The sequence below is a fragment of the Carya illinoinensis genome, chromosome 9 (assembly GCF_018687715.1).
Source record: "Carya illinoinensis cultivar Pawnee chromosome 9, C.illinoinensisPawnee_v1, whole genome shotgun sequence".
NCBI lineage: Eukaryota > Viridiplantae > Streptophyta > Magnoliopsida > Fagales > Juglandaceae > Carya > Carya illinoinensis.
In genome coordinates this window covers 40,139,173-40,154,746 of record NC_056760.1, presented here as the reverse complement: position 1 = coordinate 40,154,746, position 15,574 = coordinate 40,139,173, and the positions used below count along the sequence as shown (strand labels likewise).

At 37.3% G+C, this 15,574-nt stretch overlaps 1 protein-coding gene across 5 annotated transcripts; it reads right to left on the bottom strand.

Moving 5' to 3' along the window:
- Window positions 1-9,074: 9,074 nt before the first annotated feature.
- LOC122276563 (probable proteasome inhibitor) lies at window positions 9,075-14,196 on the bottom strand. 5 transcript variants are annotated; one of them, XR_006228891.1, is made up of 6 exons: window positions 13,862-14,195; window positions 13,397-13,745; window positions 13,142-13,288; window positions 11,799-11,885; window positions 10,173-11,037; window positions 9,075-10,070 (listed from the first exon to the last, which is right to left on the bottom strand). XR_006228891.1 is itself a non-coding variant. In XM_043086389.1 (5 exons), exons 2-5 carry the CDS (start codon window positions 13,446-13,448, stop codon window positions 10,025-10,027), a joined length of 309 nt encoding a protein of 102 aa, XP_042942323.1. In that variant the 5' UTR covers window positions 13,449-13,745; window positions 13,862-14,196; the 3' UTR covers window positions 9,075-10,024. The 5 variants fall into 5 exon arrangements, 1 of the variants encoding a protein (XP_042942323.1); XR_006228890.1 differs by having other exon boundaries at window positions 9,075-9,738; window positions 9,875-10,070; window positions 13,142-13,745; window positions 13,862-14,194; XR_006228889.1 differs by having other exon boundaries at window positions 13,142-13,745; window positions 13,862-14,194.
- Between the last annotated feature and the right edge of the window lie 1,378 nt (window positions 14,197-15,574).

The following is a 15,574-nucleotide window of genomic DNA, read 5'->3' as shown; positions in this document are numbered from 1 at the left end:
AACTATATAATGAAATTACATAAGGGTACATTACATATCAGCTAAGGGAAGGACATTCTAGTAAATGGACAGATAAACTATTACAAACAGCTTGTTTATTAGCTGGTGATTGAGTCTTCATATCAGCACCATCTATGCTGCCACAAGGAGCAGATTCTTCATCATCTGGAGATGTGGGAACACTGATGTCATTCTGTATATGCTGCTCTAATACCCCCCACAAGATGGAGAATAGATATCAGCTATTCCCATCTTGGAGAGGTGTGAAAACAGCAGGTAAGATGGTAGGGATTTGGTGAATATATCAGCAAGTTGGGAATGTGTAGAGACATGTGCAGTTTTGATGCAACCTTCGAGGATTTTATCACGGATCAAGTGACAATCCACCTCAATGTGTTTTGTCCTTTCATGAAAAACGGGGTTGGCTGCTATGTACAGGGCAGCTTGGTTGTCACAAAACAAGTTAGCAGCATGTGGATGAGGGATAGACAAATCAGTGAATAATTGTCTAAGCCAAGTAAATTCAGTAGTAATAGAGGCCATGGCACGGTATTCTGCCTCAGCAGAAGATCTTGACACTACTGTCTGCTTCTTTGATCTCCAAGAGATGAGGGAATGGCCTAGAAGAATGCAATAACCAGTCACTGATTTTCTGGTATCAGGGCAAGATGCCCAATCTGAATCACAGTAGCCTCTTAGGTGAATAGAAGAAGATGAGGATAGAAGGATCCCTTGACCAGGTGAGTTTTTAAGGTATCTTAATACCTTGTGGGCTGCAGCAAGGTGGGAGGTGGAAGGATGATCCATGAACTGACTTAGAACCTGTGTTGGGTAGCTAATGTCTGGTCTTGTAATTGTAAGGTAAAGTAGACGACCAATTAGCTGCCTGTAGGGAGTAGGATCTGTTAGGGGTGTGCCACAAGACTTGCTGAGTTTATGGTTTTGGTCCATTGGAATTTTTAATGGTTTGGAGGCCAACATTCCTGAATCAGCAAGAAGATCTAAAACATATTTTCTTTGGTAGAGGTGAATGCCAGTAGGAGATCGAGCAACCTCTATGCCTAGAAAATATCTTAGACATCCAAGGTCTTTAATTTTGAATTGGTTGTTCAAAAAAGTCTTAAGATCAGATATGGATTTGAGGGAATTGCTGGCAACTACTATGTCATCGACATAGACTAGTAGTGCAGTAAATGTGGTGGCAGTGATGTATGTGAAGAGGCTATAATCAGCCTTTGACTGGGTAAAACCAAAGGATATTAGAGAAGCTGAGAACTTGTCATACCATTGACGTGAGGCCTGTTTGAGGCCATAAAGGCTTCTGAGCAGTTTGCATACTTGACCAGGAGATCCCTTTGTGTAACCTGGTGGCTTCCTCATGTAGATTTCTTCATTGAGCTCACCATTAAGAAAGGCATTGTTGACATCAAATTGTTGAAGCTGCCAACCCTTAATGGCAGCTAAGGCTAGAATAGTTCTAACAGTAACTATTTTCACTACAGGTGAAAAAGTCTCATGGTAATCTACCTCTTCCTGCTGGGTGAAACCTTTGGCAACTAATCTTGCTTTCTTTCTCTCAACAGTGCCATTAGAATGGTATTTTGTTTTGAAAACATATTTGCAATCAATTGGTGTTTTTCCAGGGGGTAAGTCAGTGAGGATCCAGGTTTGGTTAAGTTCTAGAGTCTCAAGTTCAGTTTCAATTGCTTTACACCAGTCGGGGTCCTTGGCAGCTTGTTTGTAAGTTTGTGGATCATGATGAGATGAAATGGTGGCAGAAAATAATGAAAGGGCAGGGGATAAATGCTTATATGAAATGGAAGAAGATAAGGGAAAAGAGATACCTGATGGAGAAGATGCCATGTCCACTGATTGGGAGAGTGAGATAGAACTAGCTTGCTGACAATGAAAGTCTTGGAGGTATTGTGGGGCTCTTCTAGTACGAGTGGATCTCCTGAGAATAGGTTGGGATGGTAAATCTGAAATATGTGATATGGGAGAAGCAGGAGAAGAGGGAGGTGTTGGTAAGCAATTTTCTGAAGGGGAAGACAGATTAGTAGAAGTAGGAGGTGATATGAGAGGAGCAGGAGAAGGCATTGAGGAAGGAGAAATATAAGAGGCAGAAAAAGGTGATGAATGGGAGGTAAGATGAAAAGGGAAAACATATTCATGGAAAGTAACATCTCTAGAAATGAAAACTGTCTTAGAATTGATGTCAAGCAATTTGTAACCTTTGACCCCAAAGGGATAACCAAGAAAGACACATTGTCTGCCACGAGGGGCAAACTTGGTTCTATGTTGAGATAGAGTAGAGGCAAAACACAGGCAATCAAAAATTCTCATGTGAGAATAGGTGGGAGCTGTGTTGAAAAGAATCTCAAAAGGGGTTTTGTTGGAAAGTAAGGGGCTAGGAATTCGATTGATTATATATGTGGCAGTGAGAATGCAGTCAGTCCAATAGATGTTGGGAAGGTTAGATTGTATTTTGAGAGATCGAGCTATGTTTAAAATATGTTGGTGCTTTCTTTCAGCAACCCCATTCTGTTGAGGGGTTGCCACACAAGTCCTATGGTGAATGATGCCTTTTTTATTAAAGAAGTCATTCATTTGAAACTCAAGACCATTGTTGCTTCTAAGAATTTTGACTTTTGTTTGAAATTGGGTTTCTACTAAATTGCAAAAAGCTTCAATACATGATCTGGTGTGAGATTTAGCTTTAAGCAAGTAGGTCCAGGTGCTCCTAGAAAAGTCATCTACAATTGTTAAAAAATATCTTGAGCCATCATATGCTTCAACTGAGTTGGGACCCCATATGTCACAGTGTATAAGTTCAAAAATGCTTTTGGTTTTATGAGTACTGTTAGGAAATGGGAGCCTATAGGGGTGTAAATTTTAACCGGAAAACCGGACCAGACCGGTTGTGCCGGTTTTGAACCGGTCCAGTCCGGACCCGGTTTCATAAAATGAAAAACCGGCCAGAACCAGTCCGGTTTCGGTTCCGACCATTTTTAGACCGGACCGGACCGGTACTATTTAATATGTGTATATTTTTTTATTTATTTAATGTTATATGTTATATGTTTTATATTATATATAATTTTTTATATATAATATATAATAATATAAATTATAATTATATATAAGATAGTGTTATTTTAATTTATAAAATAAAAGTTTAATCTCAAACATGAAAATTTAATTAATCATATGCTTTAAATATATAATATTATAAATATATATTATTTAGTAATAACATTTTATCATAGATTCATAAAAAGTAAGAACCTAAAAAGAAAGAAAATCACTCAAATATTATTACTAAATTTTAATGGCCTAATACACTTAAAACTCTTTATATTTTTTTTGATAAGTACATAAGACATTAGTAGATAAATATAAATTATATATATTAGCATATAATTTATATAAAGCCATACCAAAGCTATACTAATAGCATAAATTTTTTACATAGCACTTTTTTTTTTGCATAGCAGTCTTTTTATATAGTAGTTTTTTTTTTAAGTATAATTTTTTGACATAGCAGTTTTTTTTTTATAAACAGATTTTTTTTATAATAAATATATATTTTATTAAAACCGGAAAATCGGACCGAACCGGACCGGAAACCGGTAAAACCGGAATACCGGTTTAGGAGGGTAATCGGTGCGTAATCGGTTTTGAAAAATGTAAAACCGGTGCCTACCGGTTCGGTCCTAGATTTTGTCTAAAACTGAACCGAACCGGACTGGTTACACCCCTAGGAGCCTATGATGTTTGGCAATGGGGCACATAAGACATGGATAAGTATCAGAGATAGTAAAGATGTGATTCTTGATAGAGGAATCTGGTATTATATTTAATTTTGAAATGGGAGTATGTCCCAGTCTACAATGCCAGAGATCAGAAACTTGATCAACATCTTTCAAAACAGCAGAAACAGAAATGGTTTTATGTAAAGAAAATGAAAAATGGTCAAGAAGCGTTGATGGAGACACTGGTTCAGCAAGCAATTGGTAAAGACCATCTTTTATCTCACCCATGCCAATCGTGGTCCATGACAAAAGGTCCTGGAGAAAACAGAATTGTGATAGAAAAACAAAACAACAAGAAAGTGAAGAGGTTAGCTGTTTAGCTGAGATTAAATTGAAGGTAAAAGAGGGAACACATAGTACATTATGCAGAATTAAGGTGGGAGTGAGATGAACAGTGCCAATGTGGGTGGCAGGTGCAGTGTGACCATTTGGTAATTTGATTTTGAAAGAAACATGAGAGGTGATGGATGAAAACATGAGGTGTTACAGATCATATGATCTGTAGCACCAGTGTCAATAATCCATGGTGAGTGTGAGTTTGTGTGAGATGTTTGAATGGATGAAGTGAAACAAAAAGAATTACCATTCATAGTGGAAGAAGAAGAACAATCTGCCTGGACATGGTTGACTGAATGAGGAGCAATAGAGACTTCCTTTGATGGCAATAGTGAGAGTAGTTGCTGGTATTGGTCTATGGTGAGGGTGAAGCTGTTAATGGATGGATTCTCTGGTTCAAGTGAGGTCATATTGGCAGATGGAAAGCTAAGCTGTTTGGGTTTGCCATGAAGTTTATGCCCAGGTGGATAACCATGCACTTTGTAGCACTTTATCTGCTAGATGGCCTGTCATATGACAGTGAATGCAAATGGGGGCTTGGGCATTTCTTGCTTTGAAGCAGTTGTCCAGGGTATGTCCTTGTATTTTGCAATGGGTGCAAAAGGGCCTATCTCGTTTGAAAGGCTGAAGTGGTTTGGAAAAGGGCTTATATGCTGTGTATGGCTGCTTGACAGCAAGGGCCATTGAATCAGGTGAAGGGGTACTTTTAAGCACAAGATGCTGCATCTCTTGCTGCTGAACCATGGAAAATATTTTATTTATGGGAGGCAAGGGATCTAGTAGCATAATCTGGTCACGGGTGGCATTAAAAGACTCATTTAAACCCATAAGAAATTGTATGACACAATCTCTTTGGTATCTATCATTTATGACAGCAAGTTTGCCACAATTACAATCAGGCATTGGGTCAAATATGAGGAGTTCATCCCAAACAGTTTTAAGTTTGTCAAAATAAACACTTACTGAATCAGTGTCTTGGTGCAAACCTATGAGAGCCTTTTTGAGTTGGAAGATTTTATGCCCATTTTGTTGAGTGAAACGTTCTTTTAGTTCTCCCCATATTTGATTTGCATCATCCACCAATGCAATACTGGATTTGAGAGTGGGGTTAATGGAGTTGTGGAGCCAGGAGACCACTAAGTCATTGCATCTCTCCCAGGCATCATTGAGTGGGTCAGCAGGGTCTTTTGGTTTGGTTAAGGTTCCATTGATGAAACCAAGCTTGTTTTTGGCACGAAGAGCTCTACACATAGCTCTTGACCAGGTTGTATAATTCTCTGAGGTGAGAAGGTCAGGGACCAAGGGAATGGAGGGATTGTCCCCATGATCTAGGCGATAAGGGTTGATAATATTTGCAAAATCCAAAAAAATGGATGCAGGTTTTTCAGAAGCCATAGCAGAAGTTTCTCACTATGTGGCTCTTGATACCATATAAGAATAAGCAAAGAAGAAAATAGCAGAGAAGAAGAAAAATAATAGAGAGAGAATGTGTGGAGGAAAAACTGATCCTTCTATTCCATCGTGTGTTTTGGCTGTACATGGTGCTGTTGCTTTATACTACAAGAGGGAAAACAAATCCTAACTAACTAAGGAATATTCTGGACAACTATATAATGAAATTATATAAGGGTACATTACATATCAGCTAAGGGAAGGACATTCTAGTAAATGGACAGATAAACTATTACAAACAACTTGTTTATTAGTTGGTGATCGAGTCTTCATATCAGCACCATCTATGCTGCCACAAGGAGCAGATTCTTCATCATCTGGAGATGTGGGGACACTGATGTCATTCTGTATATCCTGCTCTAATAATAAATGCCAAATCTCAAACGTCTAAACAGCCACTCAAGAGGAGACGTACAAAAGGCGCCAAATGCCAACTCTCAAACGTCTAAACAGCCGCTCGAGAGGAAACCTACAAAAGGCGACAAAATTCAAATCTCAAACGTGGAAACAAATCATGCAGTTGCGCGTTTATTTTCATACATGCAGGTGTGCGTATATACGGGGTGCGTTCACATATAGTAGTACGACTAGGCCGGCAGCCTCCTTTAATTGACTTGTTTAGGAGTGGAAAAGGAATATGAAATTTTTTCATGTTATTGGTGGGAAAGTATTTTCGTAGGTCTGAGACGAATTAGGAGGAGGTTTCATAATTAACGGATACGTTTTAGTTAATAATTATCTTTTTTAAATTTATTTTTTTCTTAATTAGATTAGTATATTTTAATTTTATTTTATCTGTAATTGTTATTTTTTAATTAGATTAATATTTTATTTTGTTGGTTATTTAAAGATTAATAATTACAATTAAAGATATTTTTTGAAATAATTAATAAAATTATATAAGTAATATTATTCATTATCTTAATTCTCATTATCCTTCTATTATTTTATAATGTGGCATTAAATTATTACAAATTAATTATTATATTTTATTTGTAAACATATCGTCTAATATTATCATAGGATGATAATAAGATATTAAAATGATAATAAGATTATGAAAATTAAGATGATAAATAGATTTTTTTAAATTATATATTTAATTTTGAAATAAGATGACAAGACACTACAAGTTAATTAATTTATTTTTTAAAAAAGATTCAAACTTTAAGAGATTTTGTACCTTCCTTTCTTCGCATCATTGGCATGACATGATGCTATCATTGGCATGACATGATGCTGAAGTGTCATCTGTCTCTTGGACGCGCACAGGAGTACGTATCTAGAAACCCAAACTCAGTGCGTGAAGAAAAAGCTATGTTAGCTAACGTCGATCCTCTCTATATATGACAGTCCCAAAGCCAAGCTATCACACCAATCATATTCTGTCTACGGCCACTAGCCTAAATCCTCTTTCGAATCGTATGTATATTCTCTATATGGTAGCTAGTCTTTCTTTCTTATAAATTCTACCAGCTTCCTGATCTTAGCTCAAGGAAGTGTTCTGAAGAGATGGAGGAGATCAGTAAGAAGGGAGCAGGTCAACCAAGGGATCAGACTGACCAGGAGAATTTATTGGTTTATGATTCTTCTGTGGATCATAAAGGAAAAGTGCCTCTTCGGGCTTCCACTGGTGTTTGGAAGGCCTCCAGGTTTATCATTGGTAAGGAATACGAATCGCTATTAATAATGCATGACACAGATCAATAACTCCCTCCCTGCATGTTGCTACCTATATCCAGAACTGCATGTGTTCAGATGGAGGAAAAATACTTCTAAATTTTCAATATCTTCCCTCATCCCAATACTGGCATGCATAATTAATTAGTCACTTGAATGCAGTACCCTTCCTAATTATATATATACATGATATGCTGAAGGCTCAAACTACAGGAACGGGGAAACATATATGCAAACTGAACACTCTTTGCATGTGTTACTTATCTCTCTTTTTTTTTTATCAAATATTGGTATACAAGTTATATGTTTATACGTATTTGTGGAATAATTCTTAAAAAAAAAAAAAAACGTATTCTTTCTTCGACATGAATTTTAGGTCCCTCAACTTCCACTTTGATGATCTGTTCGTTACTGCTTGTTAGTGACCCAAATCTAGTGCCATATATATAATACCATGTAGACTTGCTTCTTCTTTCTGTCTTTTGGCTGCAATGATCCAAGAACCAGCTGGTATAGCATGCACGTTCATTTAATATGCACCATATCATATTGTCACCCTTTAGAGTAAAACCGATGTTGTTCTCTAGTTAGTATGCTAAGGGATACTAAAGTAACTTTATACTGGGTTGGCACATCAGGAAATCCCAATATATTAGAGACACAACCTCTATTTCTCTGATTCAAACTTAAATATTGGAGTTCGGGCTTAATTTTATGGGTAAGGTCATGTTGATAAGCCGCCTACCTTCTTAATTAAGTTACATTAAAGTGGGGCCTTCCTAACTCAAGTTGCTTGTGCCTCTGTTACCTACCGTAGGACCTCTGTCCCCTGAGCGAAGAAAGATGAGACCTTTATCCTGTGTCGAAGGTTGGGCGTTAATTAAAATCATACTTTTTAATTATTTGATTTTGCGGATGGATATAAAATAAAAGGGCAAGATTTTCAAAAGTTATTTATGTAGGAGAATGAGTCCTCACTCGCGGTAAGATTTTCAAAAGTTATTTATGTAGGAGAATGAGTCCTCACTCGCGGCAAAGTTTTATTACGTATAAATAAAATTACGTATTAATCTATATATTAATATTAATTTTTTTATATTTAAAATTTAAATTAATATTACTTTTAACAAAATCTACATTTTGATTAATCGTATTAAATTAATATATATATTAATATACAGTTGTATTGCGATTAGATTTTTCCGTGCATGTATAAGATTAGCCGAGTCGACTTTGTTTCGGGTTTTTATAAGAGAAACTGCGGCTAATTGCATGGAGGTAGCTACCTAGGCGTGAGAACTACGCCGATTGGTCGGTACATTCTGAAAGGAACAAAAAAATCGCAGTCAAATTGCATGCATGATTTGACATGTGGCCTGAGAACGCTTTCGTATCAGAAATGCCTCCACAAAGATCACTTTTTTAATATTAATCGGCATGAGAAATATGTAGTCTTTGGCTTTAGGTGAAATAATCGATCCTCTTATGAATTGACGTAAAATTAGAGCTTTCGAAGAGAGCATCATCACTCGGTTAAATGAACAGAAAAGTAACGATATATCCTTCATCATCATTTTGCACGTCTGCAACAAATATTACGATAAAATCCTTCCGGCCCCCCACAATCTTCATTTCTTCGGAAACATCGGAAATTAATTGGTAGATCGGCCCTACCACTTTTTGAGGTCAACACGGATAAAGGACCCAGTAGTGATGGGTAGAACCATTCCAAAAATAAAAATAAAAAAGAGTTTATTCTCTTCATTTGACCGAGTGATGATGCTCTTTTCGAAAGGTTTAAATCTCGCCAGAGAATCAAAATATATATTGAAACGAGCAATAAGCATTTAAAGTTGTAACATGCATATGACGGAGACCGGTACAAGAAAGCTAATTATCTTTAACTAAATTAATTTTTGTGACTGTGTTTGATCATTTGGGCAGCAATCGAGTTCAGTGAGAGATTGAGTTACTTTGGAATTGCACCCAGCTTGATCCTTTACCTCAGTAAAGTAATGCTTCAAGACCTTGAGACAGCAACCAAGTACGTGAACTACTGGTCTGGTGTTACTAATTTGATGCCACTGTTGGGAGGGTTCATAGCTGATGCTTGCTTAGGCAGATTCTCGACAGCGCTCGTGTCAACCATAATCTATCTCATGGTAATTCTCCTTTAAATCTAAAGACCAGATCATTAGTCTAAAAATTTTGTACATTTCAGGGTCTTAAGACTGACAAAATTCTGTGCTTGATATTGACATAATGCAGGGTCTGATCCTCCTGACGTTGTCTTGGTTCATACCAGGATTAAAGGCTTGTGAGACTGATATGTGCATAAAGCCTAGGAAGGTTCACGAGGTGGTTTTTTTCCTTGCCATTTACATGATCTCGGTAGGAACTGGAGGGCTTAAACCGTCTTTGGAGAGCTTTGGAGCGGACCAGTTTGATGATGATCACACTGAAGAAAGAAGGCAGAAGATGACATACTTCAACTGGTGGAACTTTGGCCATTGTGCTGGACTTCTACTTGGTGTGACTGTGATTGTGTATGTGCAAGACCATGTGAACTGGGGTGCTTCATATATCATACTCACGGCAGTCATGGCAGTGTCGTTGGTTATCTTCATCACAGGAAGGCCATTTTATCGTTACAGACATTCAAGTGGGAGCCCCTTGATGCAATTGTTGCAAGTTCTTGTAGCAGCCATTCGCAAGAGAAATCTTCCTTATCCTTCCAGTGTTGCTCAATTGTTTGAAATTCCCAAGGCAGAGAAGACCAAAGGGAGATTCCTATGTCACACAAACAAACTCAAGTAAGCATGTCAACCCCTAATTTTAATTAAACACAAATTATCCTTATCAGACTGCAGGATGAAAAACTGAGATCCATACACTGGAGCGATGAATAATTTTTCTGGGTATTCTATTTCAGATTTCTCGACAAAGCAGCTGTTCTTGGAGACAAGCATAATCCAGATGAGAAGCAGAATCCTTGGAAACTTGCGACCGTGACAAAGGTTGAGGAGTTGAAGCTTGTTCTGAACATGATCCCCATATGGCTTGCTACTTTGCCATTTGGAATTTGTACAGCACAACGCACCACCTTTTTTATCAAACAAGGTGTTGTACTAAACCGAAAGATTGGAAATGGCTTCGAGCTTCCCCCGGTCTCAATTTCCGCCGTTGCTTCCATTGGAATGATTATCTCTGTCACCATCTACGAGAAGATCCTCGTTCCCACTCTAAGAAAGGCAACAGGAAACGAGAGAGGAATCACTATCCTACAGAGGATTGGTATTGGAATGCTGTTCTCCATTCTTGTAATGGTAGTTGCAGCCCTTGTTGAGAAGAAAAGGCTAGGCGTAGTGGAGAATGATCCCAGAAAGAGTTCACTTTCCATGAGTGTTTTCTGGTTGGCTCCCCAATTTCTCATCCTCGGTATTGGAGATGGATTTGCTTTAGTGGGCTTGCAGGAGTATTTTTATGAAGAAGTCCCAGAATCTATGCGGAGCTTAGGCATTGCATTATACCCAAGTGTTATAGGAGCTGCAAACTTCGTGAGTGGTTGGTTGATAACCATTGTTGGACGTTTAACCAAGACGGATGGACACGGTTGGTTTGGTAAAGATTTGAATACTAGCCGTTTGGACAAATTCTATTGGCTGTTGGCTGGAATTTCTGCTGTGAACATGCTTTTTTTTGTGTTCTTGGCTCGAAGGTATTCTCACAAAACTGTGCAGAGGGTGGCTGTGGCAGACTGCAATATTGAAGACGATGGTGATGCCATGGTATTAGGTAGTATATCTTTTAAGGAGGATATAGAACTGCAACTAGCTTAAATTTCTAAATATTTAAATGATGATCAAATTAAGAAAAAAAGAATTGTACTCTTAGAAATATTGGAATTCTGATTGAAGTTTGTGTTATAAGCATGTGTTTCAGTGCATAGTTTTCCATGTAATTAACAAAGGCATATTATGTTAACATCATGCTAAAGCATCATCATTTACATGAGATCCAACTATTTGTGTTTGTTTCGTTGCAGAAAAACAATTTCGGACAGTCGAATTAGAAAAAGATTCTTAGGAAAGAAATTATGACACTGAAGTTAAAATAATATTGGCTGATCTTGCGATTACAATCTGTTTAGGGAAATTTCAGTAATAACCAGAAGATCAATGCAGTAACATAAGATTTTCTGTTGGATGGATCATCTTCTAATTAAGAAATTATATTATTTATTGAAAATAATATTTTAAATGGCTGATTAAAATGTGACTGGGACTCTGGGAGTTAAAAAAAAAGGGGGGGGAATTATCTACCATAACTGCAGCTACCAAAAAAGTTCACACTTATTAATTGATGGCAATTATGTACGGACAGCATGCACTTTATGAAATCATACAATACAACGATTAAATGAATATAAGAAACTGGAGAAATTGTTTTTTTTTTTTTTGTTGGGGGGGGGGGGGGGGGGGGGGGGGGGAGGGGGGTAAGGAAGAGAGAGAGAGAGACCATGCAGGATGAGTTTCAGGGCTTGAACGTCCACCAATTGGAACAGCAGCGCTAATGTCGCTTCTTCTTGCTTCACTGGTCTCCAAGCTTGCAGAGCAGAAAACGACGCAATCATTAAAAACAATCAAGGGAGAAGTGTGCTCATTATGCACAATCACATCTGTTTCAGGGTTCACATTGAAAAGTTCACAGTTCAAGTTGAAATGTAAATTCCTATTCAATTTATATAACTCCTTATAAATTTATTGGATACTTGACCTTTTACATAGAGCTTCACTTGATGGGGGAAAAAGAATCGAGGCTTGAAAAATCTAAGGCTTAAATTCTAATATCCTTTCCTTTGTCTCTCATATAGGAAATGAAAGGAAGCGCAAGAATAAAGAAATTGAGACTAGGAAAGAAGAGAGGAGGGTTTAGGACTAGGGGCAGAGGTATATGTATGAATTCCATCAATACATTTCCATACCACAAACAAAATTCTTGAGAAGAAGTATCGATTGATATAGAGATATTCACATGATGATTTGAAATGTAGTCGTTTTAATTTAAAACAAGCCTACTCCCCAAGAGATAAAAGGAAAAAAAAAAAAAAAATTAGACATGGAAAAGGAGGAGAATACTTTCCTAAAAGAAAATTTCTTCATTAGTGTGTGCACTCGAACCATGTCCCCAGCAAGCCATTGGGTTAACAGTTCAACTACCCCATGACCAAACCAAAACCACCAAGGAATTTTACTACACAAAACACAGAACAAATCCACCCTAGGAACACGTCCAATCTAGGAAAAGCCATGGTTCCAGGCTAAACTGATCAACAGAATGAAGTGATTCAATCAAGTATTTACTTCAAAATTTCAATGTTTCCCCATTTCTATATCACCTAATTCCTAATCTGTGCTTACATAATGATATAAGAAAAGTTCACTGGCAAGCTTTTCAAGAAAACCTACAGGTGCGTGCTAAAGCTTGTAGCAAACAAAAATGTAAATAGATTTGGGACTTTGGAATTGAGCAGAAAAACTCGAGCACTATAATCTGAACTTCGTGATAACCGAAAACGGTATTCAACCACCGAATAACAAAAAAACCAGCCAAAAATTTTTCCTGCCCTTAAGCAATTCTCAAATCACCGACTTATTTATTTTACTCTAAAATCAATAAGATCATGAAGACAGGAGGGGAAAAAGGATTTAATACATTCAGCAACTACAGAGTGTGCGAATCAGTAGGCGAAATGGGTTCAAGCGTCAAATGCAATGCACTAATCTATTCGAAATCATTTCCATGCACCAATTATCAGTAAATAGACAAAGTGATACTACAAATAGGTTAAGCCCAATTACCTTGAAGCATTATCTGATGAACTCGGTAGTGAGGATCCATCTAATTTAGAAAGGACTTCAGTATCCAGTTTCTTCACCAGCTCCGCCAGATTCTTATATTGCGCAGAATAATTGGTACCCCCATTTTCTCCAGCATAGTCTTCAACACTGCAATGAAAAACCCACCAACCCCATAAACGGAACTGAAGAAAAAAAATTTAAGCGAACCGAAAATACCCAATCGAAAGCGAAAAGAGGAACAAAGTAAAAGGAAACCCCTAGCTAATTTAGAGATGGACCGCCTCGGAAGCCCCGTCAGCAAGAGCATCCACTAGCAATTTATCTTCCATCGCAAGGCACTTGACGAGCACCTTCTTCGAACCCTTGTCAGGGTTCGTGTATACGAAAGCGTACTCGTCGTCTAGCTCGTTCCACTGGTCCATACCGACCTCATCTACACGTCGTCTTACCATCAATTGTCAGAATTAGGAACCATCTCAAAAAAAAACTTCCATACTTTTATCGTTTCCTTCGTATCGCTTTTAGTTCTCTCATTTTGAAAACTTTATGAGTCCAAAGCATCCAAGTTAATCAAATCTTCATTTTCACCTGCTAACTCACTCATCTGATATTTAAAAAAAAAAAAATAGCAAACAACATGAAAACCACCAATTATAACACAGCAAATATTGTGACAACCAAAACAAAGCTACTATAGTATAGTCTCTTTGGCCAACAAACCCATCGGTATGGAGATGTCTGATAGGCAGCAAGGGAAACTCAAGTTCTTGCGGAAAGTGGTTCCATTGGCTTTAGCAATGTCGACACCATCACCGTTTGACGATGGCAGCCACCAAGGCTCTCTCTCTCTCTCTCTCTCTCTCTCTCTCTCACCGTTGGCTCCAACACTCCGACTCTAACTCCAACAATTCAGATCGAAGTCGGAGTCTGCTTTTAATCAGAGTCAGAGACGGAACCCAATTTCGACTTTGGAGTTTAGAGTTGGGCTTTCCGACTTTGTTGTAGTCGGAACCCAACCCTAGGCAAAAGGATCATTTTGCATCATTAATAGAAGCCAATTGACAATGACTATTAAAATAAATAGTTTTATCAGGCATCATTTTCATATGCATGTTTAGAATATCACGAGAGTAACAAAGTACAAGAGCAAGACTAGTAGTAAAGCCATTGTAAACTTACATCGTGTTCACCAAAACATAGAAATTTTCCTATCACTCGTTAGCCATGATTACTCGTTTTTCCATGATTACTCGTCAGTTAGATAACAGAAAATCAACATTAGTTTAACTTGCCAAGTAACCATTCTATCATAGAGAATAAGCTCATTCATACGGATTCCAATAAACCATACTCCAATATACCATAAACAACAAAAACATAAAGAATAAACATTACAATCAAGCCTTATAAAAGGGAAAAAGAGTACATGAAAATTGTGATCATAATTGGCAAAAATTCATTACCATAGTTACAGTGTACTTCACCAAAGGGCTCAATAATCTCAACAATGAACTATGGAGGCAATATGGGCTATAAATAACTTACTATTCGTAGGTCCATTAGAGAGGTAAAGAGGGTGTGATATCCGTTCCTTCTTTATTCTTCTTTAATTATAAGCCTCATTCTACATGCTGAGTTTCGGTCTACATGCTGAACTTCGTCCTATATGTCGTACCTCGATAGCGAGTTTTCAAAATTATCCAGCAGATTTTAAAGTAAGATAAATATTTTCAAATTTACATATATGTTAAATATTCTAGAAATATTTATATATGAGATACTTCCAGTATTATTAGATAAACTTGTTTTTAAAGTAACACAATTATAATATTTTAATGAGTTCTAAAAATATTATAATTGTGGATAATTACTTAAATTAAATATTTTAGATATTTTAAAATATTAAGAGATTTAACTTTACGTTGAAAACTCTAAATTAAATTTAAATGATTTTATTCTCTTTGAATAATTGAAGATACTTCATCATTTTAAATAATGATGAAGAAATATTATTTTATAAACTTTAGTTTATAAAATAATATTCTATCTTAATTCCTCTCAGTATTTATAAAACACTTACGCATTTTCAAATCAGTGTTTAAACTCATCGTTAGATCATTTTGAAGATCACGAAACGCATTACTTGAATTAAATACTCAAGCCCCTAGCCTTTCTCCCTCACTTTTCTCTTTTCCCTCTCTCTCTTCTCTCTCCTCTCTCTCTCTGCTATGCACATCCAACCTAACGATATGTTCTCTCCACCGTGTTGCACTTCTTCTCCAACAACCCAGCCACCGCCGACTACCGTTGGCCTCACCGCCAGTCACTAATCACTCCTCTCATGCCGGCCATCACTCTCTCCTGTCGGCAAGCTCCCATGCTCTCCCTCTCTCCTCCCATGGACTCACTAGCCAAAATGGGTAAAAACCCATC

Excerpts from the sequence above, each read along its gene's own strand:
- LOC122276563 (XM_043086389.1), bottom strand. The coding sequence starts at position 13,448 with ATGCTCTTGCTGACGGGGCTTCCGAGGCG. Across the intron at positions 13,289-13,419 it reads CTGACGGGGCTTCCGAGGCG|TGTTGAAGACTATGCTGGAG; the intron begins GTCCATCTCTAA and ends TTTTCATTGCAG. Across the intron at positions 10,071-11,798 it reads CCTGAAACTCATCCTGCATG|GAATCTCCCTTTGGTCTTCT; the intron begins GTCTCTCTCTCT and ends TGTGTGACATAG.